Source organism: Athene noctua, chromosome 31 (genome assembly GCF_965140245.1).
Source record: "Athene noctua chromosome 31, bAthNoc1.hap1.1, whole genome shotgun sequence".
Classification (NCBI taxonomy): Eukaryota; Metazoa; Chordata; class Aves; order Strigiformes; family Strigidae; genus Athene; species Athene noctua.
The window spans coordinates 420688-443530 of record NC_134067.1 but is presented as its reverse complement, the minus strand read 5'-3'; the positions used below and the strand labels follow the sequence as shown (position 1 = coordinate 443530).

Here is a 22843-nt window from a genome sequence, read left to right as displayed (position 1 = left end):
CTGCTCACAGCCCCCCCATGCCCCCATATCCCCCCATAACCCCCCATATCCCCCTAAAACCCCCCCACACCCCCCCCATACCCCCCATATCCCCCCCATATCCCCCCATACCCCCCCGTAACCCCCCCACACCCCCCCATACCCCCCATAACCCCCCCACAACCCCCCCCATACCCCCCCCATATCCCCCATACCCCCCCATAACCCCCCATACCCCCCCCACAACCCCCCCACCCAACCCCCCCACAACCCCCCATAACCCCCCATACCCCCCACAACCCCCATACCCCCCATACCCCCCCACAACCCCCCCACAACCCCCCCACACCCCCCCATACCCCCCATACCCCCCCACAACCCCCCCATATCCCCCCATACCCCTCCATAACCCCCCCATACCCCCCCATAACCCCCCCACAACCCCCCCATACCCCCCCATATCCCCCCATATCCCCCCATACCCCTCCATAACCCCCCCATACCCCTCCATAACCCCCCCATACCCCCCCACAACCCCCCATACCCCCCCCATACCCCCCCACAACCCCCCCATACCCCCCCATACCCCCCATACCCCTCCATAACCCCCCCATACCCCCCCATATCCCCCCATATCCCCCCCGTAACCCCCTCACAACCCCCCCATACCCCCCCATAACACCCCCCCCACACCCCCCCCCCTCACCTGATCGTCCACCAGCAGCTCCATGGGCCGCCCCCCCCAGGCCAGCAGCACAGCTCGTTGGGTTGCCCGGGGGCGGCGTAAGAAAAGGGGGTGCCGAGGGCGGGGGCCCCCCCGGGGCGCAGCCAGAGGCAGGCGGAGAGCGCCCGCAGCGCCCGCGGCACCGACCCCCGCGCCCGCGCGAACATGTAGTTGGTCCGGAGGGGAAAGGTCACGCGGAAACCCCCCCGGTGACCCCCCAGACCTGGGGGGGAACAGGGGGGGGGCGACGGGACCCCCCGGGCCATCAGCAGCGGGCGGGGGGGGGGGAGAAAGAAAGAAAAAGCAGGGGGGGGGGGCTAATCCTGGGGTCAATTGGGGGTGCTAGTTCCTGTGGAGGGGGGGGGGGGGCTCATCTCTTCAGCCCTGGGGGGTCCCCAAACCTGGGGGGGGTAATTGGGGGGGGTCCCCAAATCTCTGGTCCTCAGGGGGGTCTCAATTCGGGGGGGGGGGACTCATCCCTCTAGTCCTTGTGGGCCCAATCCTGGGGGGCCCAACTGGAGGGGGGGGGGGGGCTCATCTCTTCAGCCCTGGGGGGGTCTCCAATCCCGGGGGGGGGTAATTGGGGGGGTCCCCAAATCTCTGGTCCTCAGGGGGGTCCCAATTCGGGGGGGGGGGGGCAATTGGGGAAGGGTCCCATCCCTCCATCTCTTGGGGCCCAATCCTGGGGGTCCCCATCGCTCTGTCACATGGGGGGGGTCCCAATTTGGGGGGGTGTCCCAATTTTCGGGGAGGGGGGGCGCATCCTTCCAACCTTTGGGGGGGTCCCAATCCTGGGGGGGGTCCCATCCCTGGGGGGTCCCCACGTGTTTGTGCCCCCCCCCCCATCTCCTCACCCTTGTCCTGGGGGTCCCCGGGGTCGCCGCGGTCCTCGGGGTCATCGTGGTCCTCCTCCTCCTCGTGGTCGCCATGGCGACGGCTGTGGGCCCAGTGATGCTCGGGGTGGTTGCCATGGGGATGGCCGTGTTTGCCGTGGTCCCCGTGGTGGTTGCCATGGTCCCCGTGATGGTTGCCATGGTCCCCGTGGTGGTTGCCATGGTCACCATGGTGGTTGCCATGGTCCCCGTGGTGGTTGCCGTGGTTGCTATGGTGGTTGCCATGGTCACCATGGTGGTTGCCGTGGTCCCCATGGTGGTTGCCATGGAGATGGCTGTGGTGGTGGTTGCCATGGTGATCCTCAAAGTGGTTGCCAGGGAGGCTGCTGTGCTTGCCGTGGTCCCCGTGATGGTTGCCATAGTTACCGTAGGGGTTGCCATGGAGGATGCCGTGGTGGTTGCCGTGCTCGCCGGGTTTGCTGTGGTTGCCATGGTGATCGTGATGGTTGCCGTGCTCGCCGAGCTTGCTGTGGTCGCCGTGGTGACCGTGGTGGTTGCCGTGGAAACCCTCATGGTGGTTGCCATGGTCGCCGGCCTTGCTGTGGTCGCCGTGGTGACCGTGGTGGTTGCCATGGAGGTTGCTATGGTGGTTGCCATGGTCGCTGTGCTTCTCGTGGTCGCCGTGGTGACCGTGGTGGTTGCCATGGAGACCCTCGTGATGGTTGCCGTGCTTCTCGTGGTCGCTGTGGTGACCGTGGTGGTTGCCATGGTCGCCATGATGGTTGCCATGGTCACCATGATGGTTGCCATGGTTGCCATGGTGGGCGCCATGGTCCCCGTGGTGGCTGCTGTGGTGGTCGCCGTGGTCGCCGTGATGGTTGCCGTGGTCGCCGTGATGGTTGCCATGGTTGCCATGGTGGTTGCCATGGTGGCCACCGTGGTGGCCGTGGCTGCCGTTGCCGTGGGGGTGGAGCTGCAGCTCCAGCAGCCCGATCTTCTTCTGCAGCGCCTCCCGCAGCCCCGAGGCGTTGCGGCTCTGGGGGGGGGGCGTCACCCCACGGCCCCCAACTGCCCCCCAACTGCCCCCCAACCCGGCCCATGACCCCCCCAGTTCCCCCCCAGTTGCCCCACAGCCCCTCCTGACCCCCAACTTCCCCCCAACTGCCCCCCAACCCGGCCCATGACCCCCCAGTTCCCCCCCAGTTGCCCCACAGCCCCTCCTGACCCCAAACTGCCCCCCAACTGCCCCCCAACCCGGCCCATGACCCCCCAGTTCCCCCACAGTTGCCCCACAGCTCCTCCTGCCCCCCAACTGCCCCCCAACTGCCCCCCAACCGCCCCCCAGCCCCCCAACCTGCCCCACAGCCCCCCCGCCCCCCCAACTGCCCCCCCCAGCCCCTCCACCCTTCCCCAGAGCCCCCATCTTACCCCCCAGCCCCCCCCAACTGCCCCCCACCCCATTCCTGCCCCCCCCAGCCTCATCCTGCCCCCTAGACACCCCCCCCAATTGCCCCCCCAGACACCCTTCCTGCCCCCATCTGCCCTTTGCCCCCCCCCCCCGGGGTATATTTAGCCCCGGCGCTGCCCGGGTTAATCCCCCGCCCCCCCCTCCCCCCTCCCGTTAATCAGCGCCGGGTTAATTACGGCAGCGGGGGGGGGGAGGGGCAGAAAGGGGGGGGCAGCGGGGGGGGCCCAGATGGTCCCCAAAGAGGATCAAAGGGGGTAAAGCCTGAGCGGGGGCGGGGGGGGGGGGAGGGAGCACCTGGGGCCCCGCCCCCTCCCCTCCCCCCCCCCCCAGGGGACCCAGGTGTGTTGCACGAGGGGGGGAGGGGCACAAGTGGGTGTGCAAGGGGGTGTCACATGAAGGGGGGCGGGTGTGTGAGGGCGATTGTGCACGGGGATGGTTGTGCACGGGGAGCGTTGCACGAGGGTGTTGGGGCACGAGGGTGCTTGTGCACGAGGACGGTTGTGCACGAGGACGGGGCATCCCTGTGAGCGATGCACGAGGATGGTGCGACATGAGGAGCAGAGCACGAGGGTGCTGCAGCACGAGGGGTCGTTGCACGAGCGTGGCGTGGCCCAGGGGGAGCGACGCACGGGGATGGTGCGACCCGGGGAGCAAAGCGTGAGAATCGTGCAACAGAGGGAGCAGGGTGTGAGGGTGTGGTGGGTGCACGAGGATGTTTGTGCATGAGGAGCGGGGCACGAGGATGGTGCATCCTGGTGAGCGATGCACAAGGATGGTGTGACATGAGGAGCGGGGCACAAGGGTGTGGTGGTTGCACAAGGATGATTGTGCACAAGGAGCAGTGTACCAGGGTGTGGTGGTTTCACTAGGACGATTGTGCACAAGCAGCGGGGCACGAGGGTGCTGCAGCACGAGGGGCCGTGCACGAGCGTGACACAGCCCGGGAGTGCAACACACGAGGACGGTGCAGCCCGGGCCGTGGCGCACGAGGCCGCTGTGCCCCGATGGCCGTGCGTTGCACACGCGCGTGCAAACCCCTCACCTGCAGCTGCTGCAGCCGCTGCCTCAGGCCCTGCAGCGCCCGCTGCGCCCCCTCCCCCGGCCCCCGCCAGGCCTCCTCGTGCGACGCCTCGTCCTCTTCCTCCTCCTCCTCCTCCTCCTCCTCCTCCTCGTGCGACGCTTCCTCCTCTTCCTCCTCCTCCTCGTCCTCCTCGTGCGAGGCCTCGTCCTCGTGGTCACCACCGTCGTGCACCCGCGCCCGGCACCGCGCCAGCTTGGCCGCCAGCTCCAGCGCCGCCTCCCGCTGCTGCACCAGCGCCTCGCGCAGCCGCAGGATGGTGCGACGGGCCCCCGCCAGCCCCTCGTGCGAGGACGAGGAGGAGGAGGAGCCCTCGTGCAAGGCAGCCTCGTGCAAGGGGCCGGCGGCACAACCCGGCTCCAGTTCGGGGGGAATCGGGGTGCAAATGAAGCGGGGGAGGGGCTCGGGGACAGCCCCCCCCAGCAGCACCCCCAGGGTGAGGAGGGTGAGGGCGGGGGGAGGCATCGTGCAAGGGGCACACGCGTGTGCAAGGGGAAAAAGAAATGGGAGGGGGTGTGCGGGTGTGGCTCCGGGGAGAGGCCTGTAAGGGAATGATGGAGGCTGCTGGGCACACGCGTGTGCGAGGCGACGCGCGGCCCCTCGCACGGGGACAGCCCCCCCCCCCCCCAGCGGGAGTGCGATACGGCCGTGTCGCCGTGCACACGCGTGTGCAAGGGCGGGAGCAGCCCTGTGAAGATGTTTAATACGAGCGCTGGCACCTCGCACACGTGTGCACGATGGGTGCGGCGGGGAGAAGCGCCACATGCACACGCGTGTGCAAGGGCAGGAGCGACCGTGGGAAGGCGCGTGGGATTCGAGGTTTGCACACGCGTGTGTAAGGGCGGGAGCAGTTCCATGCACACGTGTGTGATACCGGAGGTGCTCTCCCCTTGCACACGTGCGTGATATGGGTGCTCTGACCTTGCACACACGTGTGTTACAGGCGTTCTCCCCTCACACATGCGTGTGATACGGCCACTCTCCCCTCGTACACGCGTGTGTAAGGGCAGGAGCGGCCCCGTGAACACGTTTCATACGAGCGCTCTCCCTCACACACGCGTGTGCGCTGCAGGGAGCGGCCCTGTGCGCACACGTGTGACACGAGCACCATCCCCTCACACGCACACGCATGCAAGGCTGGGCACAGTCCCACACGCGTGTGCTCCGAGCGCCGTCCCCTCGCACACGCGTGTGCGCCGCGCGCCCTGGCACCCACGCGTGTGTGACACGAGGGTGGGGGCGCGCCCCCGCAGTGGGATCTGTCACCTCTTGCACGCGCGTGTGCAAGGACACGCACACACACACACCCCCCGCACCTCCCCCTGCACACGCGTGTGCGACACGGGGCCCTCCCCCCCCATCCCCTCCCCCACTCCGGCACACGCGTGTGCGACCCTCCCCCCCCCCCGTACCTGTGCACACGCGTGTGCGACGCCCCGCGGCCCCTCGCACGCTCGCTCCGGCCCGGCCAGTGGCGCTTAATGGTCTTACTGGGCTTTACTGGGAGCGCCGGGGGGGGGCGGGGGATCAGAGCGGCTCAGGGCGGGGGGGGGAGGGGGATTTGGGGGGGGAGGGGCGGCAGCTCTGCCCCTCCCCCCCCCCTCCAGTACAGACCAGTTAGAGGGACTCCAGCTCCCAGTACAGACCAGTTTCCCCCCCTCCCAGTCTAAACCATTTAGGGGGTCCCTGGTTCCCAGTACAGACCGGTTGCTCCCCCCCAGTAGAAACCAGTTGGGGGATCCCCAGCTCCCAGTACAGACCAGTTGGGGGGGTCCCTCGTTCCCAGTATAAACCAGTTCGGGGGGTCCTTGGTTCCCAGTACAGACTATTTGCTCCCCTCCAGTACAGACCAGTTGGGGCGTGCCCAGTTCCCAGTACAAACCAGTTGGGGGGTCCCCAGCTCCCAGTACAAACCAGCTGCTCCCCTACAGTGCAGACCAGTTGGGAGGTACCCGGTTCCCAGTATAAACCAGTTGGGGGGTACCTGGTTCCCAGTACAGACCAGTTTCCACCTCCCAGTCCAAACCATTTAGTGGGTCCCTGTTTCCCAGTACAGACCCGTTGCGCCCCCAGTACAAACCAGTTGAGAGGGTCCCTAGCTCCCAGTACAAACCAGCTGGGGGGATCCCTGGTTCCCAGTACAGACCAGTTGCCCCCTCCCAGTCCAAACCAGTTGGGGAGTTCCCCAGCTCCCAGTCCAAACCAGTTGGGAGGATCCCTGGTTCCCAGTACAGACCAGTTGTCCCCTCCCAGTCCAAACCAGTTGGGAGGATCCCTGGTTCCCAGTACAGACCAGTTGACGGATCCCCAGTTCCCAGTACAGACCAGTTGCCCTCTCCCAGTCCAAACCAGTTGGGGGGTTCCCCAGCTCCCAGTCCAAACCAGTCCACACCCCGCTGTTCCCAGTAAAAGCCAAACCCGCCGTTTTTTTTCTCTTTTTTTTTAATGCCCCCCCCCTCGACCCTCCCCCCCTCCCAAATCCGCCCCTCCCCCACCCCGGGGGGGGGTTCATCCTCGGGACCCCCCAAGTTTGGCACCGGGGGGGGGCTACATGGGGGCAGGGCCCCCCCTTGCTGGGTCTGGGGGAGGGGGTGTGGGGGGGGGGGTGTCGGAGCCGCCCCCCCCCCCATTTTGGCACGTGGAGGGGGGGCGCCCCCTCCCCCCATTTCCCCGCCCCCCCCCCCACAAATTACTGTAGAAAAGGATCGGAGGGGGGGGGGGAGGAAGGGGGGGGGCGAGGACCCCCCCAAACCCTGTTGTTCCCCTCCCCCCCCCCTCCATCATGGGGTTGGGGGGGGGGGAGGGGCAGGGGTGGGGCCCCCCCAAAATAGCTGCGATGGGGGGGGGAGGGGCTCCAGCCCCCCCCCCTCGGGTCAGTTCTCGATGGCGGCTGGAAAAGGGGGGGGGGGGGTGTTACAGGTGACCCCCCCCCCCCCGAACCCCCCCCCCCGACCCCCAACTCCGCCCCTTTGTGCCCCCCCCACGACCCGCCGCTATGGGTCAGGACCCCCCCAAATTGGGGCTGACCCCCCCCACAATGACCCACGACCCCCCCATGGCTCAGGGACCCCCCCTCCATGTTTCAGGACCCCCCCCCCCAACCCCTTTATGTGCCCTTTTGCCCCCCCCCCGACCCAAAATTTCCCCCCTGGGACCCCCCCCCATCCTTATCTGCCCCCCCCAACCCCCTTATTTACCCCCCCAGCCCCCTTTTGCCCCCCCAGCCCCCAAATCTCCCCCCCCCGGGACCCCCCAGACCCTTTTATCTGCCCCTTTGCCCCCCCCCCGGCTCTGTGCCCCCCCCTCACTCACAGGCCGTGGGGCGCTCGGGCTCGGGGGGGCCCCGGGGGGGCTCCAGGGCTGGGGAGACGGTGAAGCGGGTGCCACGTCGGGGGTCCCCCCCCAGGGGGGGGCCGGGGGGGTCCCGCTCCTCCTCCCACTCAAAGACCCCTCCTGGGGGGGGGCGGGGGGGTCAGGATACCCCCCCCCCCATGACCCAGGACCCCCCCCCTTGTGTCAGGACCCCCCAAAATGGGGCTGAACGCCCCCCCCCATGGGTCAGAGACCCCCCCCATGGGTCAGGGTCCCCCCCCCATGTGTTGGGAGCCCCCCAAAATGGGGCTGAACCCCCTCCATGGCCCAGGACCCTCCCCCATGGGTCAGGGACCCCCCCCCCATGTTTCAAGACCCCCCCAAAATGGGGATGAACCCTCCCCCCCCCGCTATGGGTCAGAGCCCCCCCCCCCATGTGTTGGGACCCCCCCACAATAGGTCTGACCCCCCCACAATACCCAGGACCCGCCCCTTGTGTCACGACCGCCCCCCAAAGGGTCTGACCCCCCCCCCATGGCCCAGGACCCCCCCCCATGGGTCAGGGATCCCCCCCCATGTTTCAGGACCCCCCCACAATGGGTCTGACCCCCCCCCATGACCCAGGACCCCCCCCCCCATGGTCCAGGACCCCCCCCATGGGTCAGGGACCCCCCCCCAAGTTTCAGGACCCCCCCCCACAATGGGTCTGACCCCCCCCCATGGCCCTGGGCCCCCCCGACCCCCCCCCGCGGCAGCACCCACCGAGGCCGTCAGGGGGCGCTGAAGCGCCGGGCTCCGCCCCCTCCCCCTCGGCGCCGCTCTGGCAGCTCAGCTCGTTGGTTGGGGTCTCCTGCGCGAGGGGGCGGAGCCTTCCAGCGACGGCCCCGCCCCTTGGCTCCTCCCCCTTTCCACCACGCCTTCCCTCTGTCCCCTCCCGTTTGTCCCCGCCCCCTCCCCTTGTCTCCACCCCTTCACCCCTTTGTTCCCACCCCCTTTCCTTTGTCCCCGCCCCTTTGTCCCTTTGTCCCCGCCCCTTTCTTTTGTCCCCTCCCTTTGTCACCACCCCCTTGTCCCTTTGTTCCCGCCCCCTCCCTTGTCCCCGCCCTCCCTTTGTCCCCTTCTCCCCGTCCCCTCCCTTTGTCCCTGCCCCTTTGTCCCTCTGACGCCGCCCCTTTGTCCCTTTGTCCCCTCCCCTTGTTCCCTTGTCCCCGCCCCTTCCCCTTGTCCCCGCCCTTTTGTCCCTGACTCCGCCCCTTTGTCCAGTAGTCCCCACCCCTTCCATCTGTGCCCTCCCCTTGTCCCTTCACCCCACCCCTCCCCTTGTCCCCACCCCTTTGTCCCTTTGCCCCGCCCCTTTGTCCCTATGACCCTGCCGCTTATTCATTTGTCCCGCCCCTTGTCCCTTTGCCCCGCCCCTTTGTCTCTGTAACCCCGCCCCTTCTCCCCTCTGCCCCGCCCCTTTATTCCCTTGACCCCGCCCCTTCGCCCCCACAGGCCCCGCCCACCTGGTCGAACAGGTACACCGTGACGTCATCAAAGAACGACACCATCTTCCGCTTCCGGGCCAGCGCCGCCTCCGCTTCCGCTTCCGCTTCCGGCCCCGCCCCCGCCCGCGGCGATTTGAGGAGCCCGCGGAGGCTCCGCCCATCCCAGCGCGTCACCACGATCGGCACCGCCCCCCCCGCGGGGCCGGCCCCGCCCGCCGCCGCCTCTTCCTCGGCCTCGTCCTCCTCCTCCTCCTCCTCGTCCCCGGCCCCGCCCCCCCCCGGCCCCGCCCCGCCCCCGCCCCGCCCCTCGGCCGCTTCCCAGCGCGGGGCCCGGGGGGGGAGGGGCCGCAGGGCCAGCGGGGGGAGGGGCAGCGACAGGCGGGACAGCTTCGCTGGGGGGGGAGGGGCAGAGGGGGCAAGTGGGGGGGGGCAGTGGGGCGGGTTGGGGGGGCAGATGGGGGTCGTAGAGGAGGTGGGGGGGCAGAGAGGGGCAATGGGGCAAGTTGGGGGGGCCGGGGGGGGCAATGGGGCAAGTTTGCGGGGTCAGAGAGGGGCAATGGGGCAGGTTGGGGGATTCAGGGGGGCAATGGGGCAGGTTGGGGGGGTCAGGAGGGGCAATGGGGCAGGTTGGGGGGTTTGGGGGGGGCCATGGGGCAGGTTGGGGGGGTCAGAGAGGGGCAATGGGGCAGGTTGGGGGGTTTGGGGGGGCAATGGGGCAGGTTGGAGGTCAGTGGGGCAGATTGGGGGGGTTGGGAGGCAGATTAGGGGTTTGGGGGGGGCAGTGGGGCAAGTTTGGGGTTCGGGGGGGGCCACGGGGCAGGTTGGGGGGCAGATTAGGGGATTGGGGGGGCAGATGGGGGTGGTAGAGGAGGTTGGGGTGGCAGGGGGGCAAGATTGGGGTTCGGGGGGGGCCATGGGGCAAGTTGGGGGGGTCAGGGGGGGCAATGGGGCAGGTTGGGGGGGCAGAGAGGAGCAGTGGGGCAGGTTGGGGGATCGGGGGGGCCATGGGGCAGGTTGGGGGGGGAGCAGAGAAAAAAAAAAAAAGAGAGAAAAAAGTCAAAAGAGGGGTCGCAGGCAGGAAGGGCCCCCCCTTCCCCCAGTGCCCCCCCCCCCCCCGCTGCCCCCCCCCTCACCCACCTCGGATATCGGCGCTGCTGGGGGGGGGCCCCGGGGGGGCCGGGGGGGGGTCGTCGGCGGGTGCGGGGCCGTCGGTGTCGGCGCCGTCGTTGCCGGTGTCCCCTGCCCCCCATCCTCCTCCTCCTCCGTCCCCCGCGGGTCCCCCCCCCGGCACCCCCCGCCGTGGCCCCCCCGCTGCCGCCCCCCCCCGCCGCCGCGGGGGGGACTCGGGGGGTCCGTCCTGTCCCCGGGGGGGCCCCAGCAGGAGGTTTCGGGTGACGCCCTCGCGCAGGGTGACCTGGAGCCGCTCCTGGGACACCTGCACCACGAACCCCCCCCCCGCCTCGCCGCTGCCACCGGCGACGGCCCCTCCCTTGTCCCCCCCCCCCCCACGCCCTCGACGGGCCGGGGGGGTCCCCGGTGTCGCCGTCCGTGTGTCCCCCCCCGCCGCCCTCACCCCACCCCCGGGGGTGCCACCGGCTCCCGGCGGCGGCGGCGTCTCCCTTTCGGAGCCGGGGGGTGGGGACGTTTCGGGGGGGGCCTTTGGGAATGGCCCCCCCGGGGTTGGGGACCCTTTTGGGGACAACGGTGGCGGCGGCGGCCCCTGGGGGGGTGGCGCTGGGTGGCTCCTCGGGGACGGCTCTTGGAATGTCCTTGGGGACCCCCCCGGGGACCCCCTCGGGGACGGCTCTTGGCGTTTCCTTGGGGACATCTTGGGGGACACCTTGGGGGACCCCCTTGGGGACGTCTCTTGGCGTCTCCTTGGGGACACTTTGGGGGACCCCCTTGGGGACAGCTCTTGCCATTTCTTTGGGGACACTTTGGGGGACCCCCTTGGGGACAGCTCTTGCCATTTCTTTGGGGACACCTTGGGGGACCCCCTTGGGGACATCTCTTGGCGTCTCCTTGGGGACATCTCTTGGAATCTCCTTGGGGACCCCTTTGGGGACACTTTTGGGGACGTCTCTCGGAATTTCCTCGGGGACAGCTCTTGGCACCTCCTTGGGGACATCTCTGAGCGTCTCCTTGGGGACAGCTCTTGGAATGTCCTTGGGGAGCCCTTCGGGGACACCTTTGGGGACATCTCTTGGCGTTTCCTTGGGGACACCTTCGGGGACGTCTCTTGGCATCTCCTTGGGGACAATTCTTGGAATGTCCTTGGGGACACCTTCGGGGACACCTTTGGGGACGTCTCTTGGTGTCTCCTCGGGGACAGCTCTTGGCACCTCCTTGGGGACATCTCTGAGCATCTCCTTGGGGACAGCTCTTGCCATTTCCTTGGGGACACCTTGGGGGACCCCCTTGGGGACATCTCTTGGCGTCTCCTTGGGGACATCTCTTGCCATTTCCTTGGGGACACCTTGGGGGACCCCTTTGGGGACCTCTCTTGGCGCCTCCTTGGGGACCCCCTTGGGGACATCTCTTGGCACCCCTTTGGGGACCCTTTCGGGGACCTGGGTGGCCCCTTGCTCGGGGACCCCGTTGGGGACATTGGGCCCCTCCTTGGGGACCCCCTGGACACCTTCTCCGGTGACAACTTCGGGGACCTCTTGGGACACTTTTTGGGGTCCCCACCCGGGTGCCACCCCGGGGCCGTCGTGGGGGCCGTCTCCCGGGGACACGTCCTTGGGGACCCCTTTGGGGACATCTCTGGGGACGTCCCTTGACCCCCTTCTGGGCCCCCCCCTGGGCACCCCTTTGGGGACATCCCTTGGCACCTCCCCCCGCCCCCCTGGGCGGCCCCGCCCGGCCGAGGAGTGACCTCGGGGGGGTCCCCGAGGGGGTCCCCGAGAACCTCGGCCACCAGGGCCACCTTCTCCTCCTCGGGCCCCTCGGCCAGCGCGGCCAGCGGTGCCACGGCCACGGCCACGGGGACGCCGGCGCCCGGGAAGGGGGACCCTGGCGGGGGTCCCCAAGGACCCCCCCCCCGGGGAAAACCCTCCCTCGGGGACGTCCCTGGGGCCCCGGGGGCCGTCACGGGTGTCCACCGTGCCCACGGGGACGTCCCTTGCGACGGAGGGGACGGCTCTGGGGCCAAAGGGGACGTCCCGTGTCCCCTGGGTGCCATCTCTCGGGTAGGTGACATCTCTCGTGTCCACGGGGACGTCTCTGGGGACAAAGGGGACGTCCCGTGTCCCCCGGGTGCCATCTCTGGTGGGGTAGGTGACATCTTTTGGGTCCATGGGGACGTCCCGTGTCCCCCAGGTGCCGTCTCTGGTGGGGTAGGTGACGTCTTTTGCGTCCACGGGGACGTCTCTGGGGACAAAGGGGACGTCCCGTGTCCCCCGGGTGCCATCTCTGGTGGGGTAGGTGACATCTTTTGGGTCCACGGGGACGTCTCTGGGGCCAAAGGGGACGTCCCGTGTCCCCCGGGTGCCATCTCTCGGGTAGGTGACATCTTTTGGGTCCACGGGGACGTCTCTGGGGCCAAAGGGGACGTCCCGTGTCCCCCGGGTGCCAAAGGGGACATTTCGTACGCCCAAGGGGACGTCCCTCGCGCCCCGGGTGACGTCTCTCGGGCAGGTGCCATCTCTCGCGCCCACGGGGACGTCTCTTGGCCCCACGGGGCCACCTCTGCCGCCAAAGGGGACGTCCCTCGTGTCCTGGGCACCGTCTCTCCTCTCAAAGGTGACATCTCTTGTCCCCATGGTGACGTCCCCGGTGCCGAAGGCGCCACCTCTCCTGTCAGCGGTGGCCTCTCTTGTCCCCACGGGGCCACCTCCGCCGCCAAAGGGGACGTCCCTTGTGCCCCGGGTGCCACCTCTCGGGGCAGCGGTGGCCTCTCTTGGCCCCACGGGGACGTCACTCGTGCCAGCGCTGCCATCTCGGGGGGCAGTGGTGGCCTCTCTTGTCCCCACGGGGCCACCTCCAGCGCCAAAGGGGATGTCCCTTGCGCCAACGGTGGCCGCTCTTGAGTCAATGTCAACGGTGGCCGCTCTTGAGTCAATGCTGACCTGTCTTGTCCCCACGGGGCCACCTCTGAGGCCAAAGGGGACGTCCCTTGCGCCCCAGGTGCCACCTCTCTGGTCAACGGTGGCTTCTCTTGTCCCCACGGGGCCACCTCCAGTTCCAAAGGGGACGTCCCTTGCGTCAGCGGTGGCCGCTCTTGAGTCAACGATGACCCGTCTTGAGTCAACGCTGACCTGTCTTGTCCCCACGGGGCCACCTCCGCCGCCAAAGGGGACGTCCCTTGTGCCCCGGGTGCCACCTCTCGGGGCAGTGGTAGCCTCTCTTGGCCCCACGGGGCCAGCTCCAATACCAAAGGGGACGTCCCTTGCGTCAGCGGTGGCCGCTCTTGAGTCAATGTCAACGGTGGCCGCTCTTGAGTCAACGGTGGCCTCTCTTGTCCCCACGAGGCCACCTCCAGTGCCAAAGGGGACGTCTCTCGCATCAACGGTGGCCGCTCTTGAGTCAGCGATGACCTGTCCTGTCCCCACGGGGCCACCTCCGATGCCAAAGGGGACGTCGCTTGCGTCAACGGTGGCCGCTCTTGAGTCAATGTCAACGGTGGCCGCTCTTGTCCCCACGGGGCCACCTCCAGTCCCAAAGGGGACGTCCCTTGCGCCCCCGGTGCCACCTCTCTGGCCAACGAAGACCTTTCTTGTCCCCAAGGGGCCACCTCCAGTGCCAGAGGGGACGTCCCTCGCGCCATCGGTGGCCTCTCTTGGGTCAACGGTGGCCGCCCTTGAGTCAACGTCAACGGCGGCCGCTCTTGTCCCCACGGGGCCGCCTCCAGTTCCAAAGGGGACGTCCCTCGCGCCCCAGCTGCCACCTCCCTGGCCACCAACGCCCCCTCTCGTCCCCACGGGGCCACCTCATCTCTCCCCACCGCCGCCCCTCTCCCCTCCGCCCCCCAAATCCCGGGGTGACCCTCGGCGACGCCCTCGGCGACGCCCTCGGTGACCTCGGTGGCGACGGGACACTCGGCCAAGGAGCCCCTCTCCGCCCGCAGGGACGAGTCGTCCCCGGCGCTGTCGCAGCGGGGGCGCAGGGGGGCCCCCCGTTCCCGCCACCCCCTCACCACCTCGGCGCGGGCCAGGGCGCAGGTACAGGGGGGCGGGGGGGCGTCGCCGTTGTCCCCTTCCTCGTCCCCCCGGCAGAGGGGACAAACCAGGGGACGCCGGGGGCTGCTCCCCCCGCTCCCGGCCGTGCTCCCCGCCGAGCTCCTCTCCCCCCACCCCTCCCCGGCGCCCCCCATCAGCGCCGTCTCCTGTACCCCCCGGAAAGGGTTGAGCCCCCCGCCGCCGCCACGACGGTTGGGGACAACGGGGGGACCTGGGGGGGCCCCTGTCCCCGCCGCGTCCCCCCCCCCGCCGCCGCCTTCGTGCTCCTCCAGGCGGATGTAATACTCGCTGGTCCCCGAGGGGCTGCGGGCCCCCAACACCGGCAGCACCCCGGGGGTCCCCAAAGTACCGGGACGGTTTTGGGGGGGTGGGGGGATCCCCCCAGCGCCGCGTCCCCCACCCCGGGCCCGTTCCCAAAGACACTCGAAGGCCAAACGCCCCCGACTGCTCTGGGTGACGGTGAGAACGTCCTCGGGGTCGGGGCCGGGGAAGGCGTCGAGGAGGGGGAAGGCGGACGGGGGGTGCTGCTGGGGGTGGGGGGGAGGAGGAGGCTCCGGGGTTGGGGACCCCCCCGGGGGACCCCGCAGGAGGGTGCTGAGGCGTCGGTGCAGCTCTTCCAGGGAGGGGCGTTGAGGGGGTGGGCGCCAGCAGGATTGGAGCACCCCGAACCTGTGGGTGGTACCCCCAGAGCTGGGCGGGTGTCGGGGAGGGGCGAGGGGGGGGGACGGGGACAGGGGATGGGGACACTGGGGGGAGGGGAGGGCCCCGGGGGGGGGTGTGGGGACACCCCAGGGATGGGGACGGGGACCCACGGTCACGGGGGGACAGTGACAGGGGACCCCCAGGAAGGGTGACGTGACAGGGACGGTGACAGGGACACCCTGGAGATGGTGACACCCCACCCCAGGGATGCTGACGTGACAGGGACGGTGACAGGGACACCCCAGGGACGGGGACAGGGACACCCCAAGGGTGGTGACGGGGACACCCTGGGGTTGGTGACACGTCAGGGACACCCTAGGGCTCATGACAGGGACCCACCATCATGGGAGGGACAATGACAGGGACACCCCAGGGACGGTTACGCGCCAGGGACGGTGACAGGGACACCCTGGGGATGGGGACAGGGACCCACCATCGTGGGGTGACAGTGACAGGGACACCCCAGGGGTGGGGACAGGGACACCCCAGGGGTGGGGACAAAGACACCCTGGGGTGAAACACCCACCGCCGTGGGGTGGCAGAGACAGATGGGACAACCCAGCCAGCGGGGAGGGTGTGGCCGGGGGTCCCTGTGTCCCCTCCGTGTCCCCCCCGTGTCCCCCCACTCACCAGCCGTCGGCGTGGGGCAGGCGGAGCCGGGGGCGGCCCAGGGCCAGCGGGCGCCGGCGCATCAGGCGGCCGAGGAGCTCCTGGTCCGAGAGGTGCCGGTAGGGCTGGACCCCCAGCTCGAACAGCTCCCACAGCGTCACCCCCAGCGACCTGGCGGGGACACCGCGACACCGGCGCCGTCACCGCGGGGAGCGCCGGGCACGGGGACACGCCACGGCACAGGGACGGCGGGGACCGTCCCGCTGGGGACCGCGGCATCGCAACACCGGGACGCTTGTCACCGTCACACCAGAGGTGACGGTGTTGGGTTACAGCCACTTCGCAACACCGGGACACTTGTCACCGTCACACCAGGGACCGTCATGCTGGGTATCGCGGTGTCACAACACCAGGACACCAGATATTGCGGCATCGCAACACCGGGACACTTGTCACCGTCACACCAGGGACGATTGTGCTGGGTATCACAGTGCCACAACACCGTGTAGCCGGAGACCGGGGCATCGCAACACCAGGACATTTGTCACCGTCACACCAGAGGTGACGGTGCTGGGTTACAGCCACTTCGCAACACCAGGACACTTGTCACCATCACACCAGGGACCGTCGTGCTGGGTATCACAGTGCCACAACACCGTGACACCAGGTACCGCATCATCGCAACACCGGGACACTTGTCACCGTCACACCAGGGACGATTGTGCTGGGTATCACAGTGCCACAACACCGTGACACCAGGTACCGCATCATCGCAACACCGGGACATTTGTCACCGTCACACCAGAAGTGACTGTGCTGGGTTACAGCCACTTTGCAACACCAGGACACTTGTCACCGTCACACCAGGGACTGTCGTGCTGGGTATCGCGGTGTCACAACACCAGGACACCAGGTACTGCGGCATCGCAACACCGGGACACTTGTCACCGTCACACCAGGGGTGACGGTGCTGGGTTACAGCCACTTTGCAACACCAGGACACTTGTCACCGTCACACCAGGGACTGTCGTGCTGGGTATCACGGTGTCACCATGACACCAGGTACCACGGCAGCGCAACACCAGGACACTTGTCACCGTCACAACAGGGACATCGTTCCGGGCACCGCAGCAGCCCCACCCCGCAACACCCGGTCCCGCTGTTTCAGGTTCCGTGGGACAACCCCGTGACCCCAGGGACCATCGCGCTGGCTACCGTGTCACCACCCCCTCCCTCGTGCCAGGGACACCGCGGCCCCGCGGGGGACAGCAGGACAGTGTCACATTGTCACAGGCGGGCACCGCGGCCCCCCAACACCCTGACACCGGGACCTCCTGACACCGTGACACTGTGACACGGTCACCCGCCAGCACTGTGACACTGTGACGCTGGGACCTCCCAACACCGTCACACTGTCACCCTGTCACCCCCTGACACTGTCCCAGCAGGACACCCCGGGGATGGGGACAGGGTGGCACCGTCACACTGTGACACTGCGGTGGGGGTGTCCCTTGTGTCCCTGATGTCCCCCAATATCCCCCACGTCCCCACTGTCCCCTGATGTCCCCAGTGTCCCCCATGTCCCCAATGTCTCTAACGTCCCCCTGTCCTCAATGTCCCTGATGTCCCCCACATCCCCAATGTCCCCCCAGTGTCCCCCAATGTCCCCCAATGTCCCTTCAATGTCCCCCCAATGTCCCCAATGTCTCCAATGTCCCCCAATGTCCCCCCAATGTCCCCAATGTCCCTCAAATGTCCCCCAATGTCCCCCAATGTCCCCAATGTCCCTCCAATGTCCTTCCAATGTCCCCCCAATGTCCCCAATGTCCCCTAATGTCCCCAATGTCCCCCCAATGTCCCCCCAATGTCCCCAATGTCTCCAATGTCCCCCAATGTCCCTCAAATGTCCCCCAATGTCCCCTCAATGTCCCCCTAATGTCCCCAATGTCCCTCCAATGTCCCCAATGTCTTTAATGTCCCCGCTGTCCCCCCGTGTCCCCGACTCACCAGACGTTGCTCTCCTTGCTCTGCTCCGCCACCGCGAGTGTCCCCCGGGTCTCGGCCAGCAGCTCGGGGGCCACCCAGCGCAGGGGCACCCACACCCGCTCGGGGGTGACGTAATAGTCCTCCTGGGGGGGCGGGGCGGGGGCTGTCACCCCTTGTCCCCAACCCTGGCCCCACACCGGCCCCGCAGGTCCCCAACTGGACCCCTGGGTCTGTCCTGGGGGGCCCCCACCTTTGTCACCCCGTCCTGGCTGGGCCCTGTCCCCATGTGTGTGTCGTCCCCCCCCCCCCCCCCCCCCCGGTCCCCATCCCTGTGTCCCCTCGTCCCTGTCCTGTCCGTGTCCCCGTGTCCCCTCAATCTCTGTCCCCAACACAACTGGTTCCCGTCCTTGTGTCCCCTCACCCCTGTCCCTCTCCTGGCCGTGTCCCCGTGTCCCCCCATCCTTGTCCCCAACCCAGCTGGTCCCTGGCCGTGTCCCCCCATCCCTCCCTGAGCCATGTCCCCTTGTCCCCCTGTCCCCATGTCCTGGCTTGTCCCTGTCCCCATCCCAGCTGGTCCCTGTCCCCCCTGTCCCCATGTCCCTCCATCCCCACGTCCCCCCATCCTGTCCCCCTGCCCCGTGTGCCCCCGTGTCCCCCTGCCCCATGTCCCTCCGTGTCCCCCCCATGTCCCCCCGTGTCCCCCCATGTCCCCCCGCTCTGTGTCCCCCATGTCCCTCCGTGTCCCCCCGTGTCCCCCCGTGTCCCCCTGCCCCGTGTCCCCCATGTCCCTCCGTGTCCCCCCGTGTCCCCCTGTGTCCCCCTGCCCCATGTCCCCCCATGTCCCCCCATGTCCCCCCACCCTGTGTCCCCTGTGTCCCCCCGTGTCCCCCTGCCCCCTGTGTCCCCTGTGTCCCCCCGTGTCCCCCCGTGTCCCCGCAGGTGCCACCCACCCGGTAGTTGCTGTGGGCCAGCCCGTAGTCCCCGAGCCGCACCGTCAGCTCCGAGGTCAGGAGGCAGTTGCGAAGGGCCAGGTCGCTGCGGGACCCGCTCAGCCGGGGGGGGCCCAGGCAGCCGGGGGGGGGGACAGGGGACACGGGAACCCCGCGGGGGGGACAGGGGGGAGACACAGGAGCCCCGGGGAGGGCCGGGGGGGGGGGGGAGCAGGGGACACGGGACCACCGAGGGGGGACACGGGACCTCCAGGGGGGGCCGGGGACACCCCAGGAGCATCCAGGTGACCAGGGGAGACCCCCAACCCCGGGGGGGGGACACAGGTGGCCAGGCTGGGGGGGGACCCAACTTTTTTTTTTTTGGGGGGGGGGGGTGGCCGATATCCCAGCGAGCCACCCCCCCGCCACCCCCCGCAGGACACCGAGGATTTCAGGGGGGACCCCAGCGCCCTCCCTGCCCCCCCTTCCAGGAATTTAGGGAGCCCCCACCCCGGGGTGGGGGACACACACACAAGAATTTTTTTTGGGGGGGGGGGCACCCAGGGAGACCCCCCCACCCCCTTGGGGCCCCCCCCCAGCCCCCTCCCCTTTACATAAAGGGGACCCAGGCAGCCACACCGGCCCCCCCCCCCCCCCCCCCCAAAATAAGGTGACTCGGGTGTTTGGGGGGGACCAAAGTGTTTGGGGGGGGGATGTAGGAGTTTGGGGGGCCCCCCCCCCCCCCAAAAATCAAGCCCCCCCCGCGGTACCTGTGGACGTAGCCGTGGCGGTGCAGGTGCCGCAGCCCCAGGGTGACCTCGAGCGCCAACCGCTGCAGCGTGGCCACGTCGCGGGGGGGCAGCTCCGGGGTCCCCCCCCCCGCCCCCCGCTGCGCCCGCAGGTACCGCTTCAGGTCCCCCTGGGGGGGCGCGGGGGGGGCGCGTGTGTGGATGGGGGGGGGCACAAACACACACACATACCCCCCCGTGCAAAAAATCTTGTGCAAATTCTGCCCCCCCCCCCCGGGTTTGTGTAAAGCGCCTTGTACCAGTGGCCCCCCCCCACACCCCCCCCCCCTCCCTTGTGCAAAGTTCCTCCTGTGCAACCTCCCCCCCACACACACACCCCGTGCAAAGCCCTTGTGCAACGCCCCCTCCCAATCCAACCCCACCCAATCCAAGCCCCCTCGTGCAAACCCTCGTGCAAACGCCCTTGTCCAACTCTCCTCAGCTAAACTCCCTCGTGAACACCCCCCCCCAGTGCAAACACCCCCCCATCCAAGCCTCGTGCGAAGCCTCGTGCAAACCGTTTCACCCTCGTGAAATACTCCCATGCTATTCCCCCCCTCCAGGCCCCCTGGTGCAAACCCTCGTGCAAACACCCCCCATCCAACCCTCCTCATGTGAACCCCGGTGCAAACCCTCGTACAAGCCCTGGTGCAAACCCTTGTGCAAACCCTTGTGCAAACCCTCATGCAAATCATTTCACCCTCGTGAAACACTCCTGTGCTATTCTCCCCCTCCAGGCCCCCTGGTGCAAACCCTCGTGCAAATCCTCATGCAAACCCTCTTGCAAACCCTCGTGTGAACCCTTGTGCAAACCCTCGTGCAAACCCTCATGTAAACCATTTCACCCTCACGAAATACTCCTGTACTATCCCCCCCCCCTCTCCCTCCAAGCCTCCTGGTGCGAACCCTGGTGCAAACCCTTGTGCAAACCCTTGTGTAAACCTTTGTGCAAACCCTCGTGTGAACCCTCACTCAAACCATTTCACCTTCACGAAATACTTCCATACTATCTTCCCCCCCTCCCCCTCCAAGCCTCCTGGTGCGAACCCTGGTGCAAACCCTTGTGCAAACCCTTGTGCAAACCCTTGTGCAAACCCCTGTGCAAACCCCTGTGCAAACCCTCGTGCGAACCCTCCCTCAAACCATTTCACCCTCACGAAATACTCCTGTACTATTCCCCCCCCCTCCCCCTCCAAGCCTCCTGGTGCGAACCCTGGTGCAAACCCTGGTGCAAACCCTTGTGCAAACCCTTGTGCAAACCCCTGTGCAAACCCCTGTGCGAACCCTCCCTCAAACCATTTCACCCTCACGAAGTACTCCCGTACTATCCCCCCCCCCCTCCCCCTCCAAGCCTCCTGGTGCGAACCCTGGTGCGAACCCTGGTGCGAACCCTGGTGCAAACCCTGGTGCAAGCCCTCGTGCGCGCCCTCGTGCACGCCGCCGCTCACCAGCTGGCAGAACTCCATGACGAGCAGGAGGGGGCCGCCGCCGTCCCCGCACAGCCCCAGGCACTGCAGCACGTTGGGGTGCTGGAGGCTCCTGCCGACCCCAAACCCCCATCAGAACCCCCCCAAAAAATCGCGTGTGCGCGCGCGTGTGCGCGCGTGCCCCCCCCACACACCCCCCCCACCATCCCGGGGGGCCCCCCCCGCCCCCCCCAAGCTACCGGTAGGGTTCAGCTTCAGCCAAGAACCGTCGTTGCTCGGGGGCGGCAGCGCCGGCGCGAAGCTCCTTCACCACCACCTGCGCGGGGCTGGGGTCCCCCAGCAGCTCCCCCAGGATCACCTTGGGGGGGGGGGCAGAGGGAAATTTTGGGGTTCGGGGGGGTGCCCCTTTTTTAGACACACCCCCCCCCCCGCCCCTCCCATCATCCCCTCACCTTCCCGAACCAGCCGGTGCCGATCTCCTGCAGGTAACTCAGGTGCTGCCGGCTCAAGGCCGGGGGCTTCGAAGGGTCTGAAATTGGGGGGTACGGGGTGGGGGGGGGGGTGTTTGGGGGTGCAGGGACCCCCCCCCTCAAATCCTGCCGCCCCCCCACTAGAGCTATCAGCACTGGGGGACCCCCCGCCACGATGGGGCAGGATGTATTGAGGGGGACACACACACACACACACGGACACACGACACGGACACACATCCAGCCGCCCCCCCCCCCCCCCCCGCCATGATGGGTGTTTTGGGGGTACCCCCCCCCCTCCCCCCCAAAAATCTCAGCCCCCGGCGTCTCGGCGTCGCCCCTTTGATCAGCCCCCGGTGACGTTTCTGGGCCACCGGCGCCTGCCCCAGTTTAGCGGCGCCCCAGGGTGTGGCGCAACCCCTCCCCCCCAAAACAAATAATTCGGGGGGCTCCCCCCCCCCCCCCAGTACCACAAAGAGCACCCAAAGGTGATAAAGAGCTCAGGGGGGGCACCCAGAGCTAGGGGGGGCACCTAGAGCACCTGCGGTGGGGCTCTAGAGCGCCCATAGCCCCCCCCAAGATGTTGGGTGACCTAGAACCCCCCCTTGAGCCACCCTGAAGAACCCGTTGGGTGACCTGGAACACCCATAGCCCCCCCCCCCCCCCAGCTATCTGTGGGGGCCTCTGAGCACCCATAGGGCCCCTCCGAACTGTTGGATGACCCACAAGGCCCCCCAAAACCATTGGGTGACCTAGAACCCCCCTTCACCATCCCCAAAGCCCCCATTGGGTCGCCTAGAACGCCCACAGGGCCCCCCCGCTATCTGTGAGAGGCCTCCGAGCACCCATAGGGCCCCCCCAAGACATTGGGTGACGCACGGGGTCCCACCCAAAGCCGTTGAGTGACCTAGAACCCCCCTTCATCCATTCCAAAGCACCCGTTGGGTGACCTAGAACACCCCTAGGGCTCCCCCCTCCCCCCCAGTGCCTGTGGAGGGCCCCTGAGCACCCATAGCCCCCCCCCCCAAGCTATTGGATGACCCATAGGGCCCCCCCAAAACCATTGGGTGACCTAGAACCCCCCTTCACCATCCCCAAAGCCCCTATTGGGTCACCTAGAACACCCATAGGGCCCCCCCGCTATCTGTGAGAGGCCTCCGAGCACCCATAGGGCCCCCCCAAGACATTGGGTGACCTAGAACCCCCCTTGAGCCACCCTGAAGAACCCGTTGGGTGACCTGGAACACCTATAGCCCCCCCCCCATCTATCTATGGGGGCCTCTGAGCACCCATAGGGCCCCTCCGAACTGTTGGATGACCCATAGGGCCCCCCCCCCCAAACCATTGGATGACCTAGAACCCCCCTTCACCGTCCCCAAACCCCCCGTTGGGTCACCTAGAACCCCCCTTGGATCCCCCTAAGAGCCCATTGGGTGCCCCCCACCCCCTCCTCATCCCCTCCTCCACCCCCCACCCCCCCTTACCTGTGGGTGGGGGAGGGGGCGGGGGGCCGGGCCCCCCCACCTCCCCCAAGGGCAGGACGTAGACGTCGGGCAGGGACGGGGACGACGACGTCTCCTCGGCCGGCGGCGTGAACTCCCCCGAGTCCTCCTCCCCCTCGGGGTTCTCGAACTCCTGGGGTGCCCCCCCCCGGGGTCAGAGGTCACCGAGGGGTGATCTCCAAGCCTGTTGTTGGTTTTTGGTTGGTTTTTTTTTTTTGGGGGGGGGGACACACCCCTCACCTTGAAGCCGACGTCGCCCCGTTTGCAGCAGAGGCAGGTGAGGAGGAGGAGGACGAAGGCCACCAGCCCCGAGCAGGAGATGAGCACCACGGCGTAGGGGGGGGGCAGCGACCCCCGCCCCGGGGGGAG

General features: G+C 68.2%; 2 protein-coding genes across 2 annotated transcripts; both read right to left on the bottom strand.

The window, feature by feature from the left end:
• Nucleotides 1-681: 681 nt before the first annotated feature.
• On the bottom strand, nt 682-5581 carry LOC141972173 (uncharacterized). The gene is made up of 4 exons (XM_074930006.1): nt 5495-5581; nt 4047-4623; nt 1558-2572; nt 682-926 (listed from the first exon to the last, which is right to left on the bottom strand). Exons 2-4 carry the CDS (start codon nt 4545-4547, stop codon nt 682-684), a joined length of 1761 nt encoding a protein of 586 aa, XP_074786107.1. The 5' UTR covers nt 4548-4623; nt 5495-5581.
• A 1005-nt stretch (nt 5582-6586) lies between these two features.
• Nucleotides 6587-22840, bottom strand: LMTK3 (lemur tyrosine kinase 3; the record flags this gene model as incomplete). Its single annotated transcript, XM_074929827.1, has 14 exons — nt 6587-6972; nt 7395-7535; nt 8157-8244; nt 8900-9273; nt 10019-14730; nt 15394-15543; nt 17380-17501; nt 18309-18393; nt 19058-19206; nt 20524-20614; nt 20742-20860; nt 20955-21031; nt 22457-22607; nt 22715-22840. Coding segments are annotated over 14 exons (6402 nt in total), but the record flags the coding sequence as incomplete, so codon positions are not given.
• Nucleotides 22841-22843: the final 3 nt, after the last annotated feature.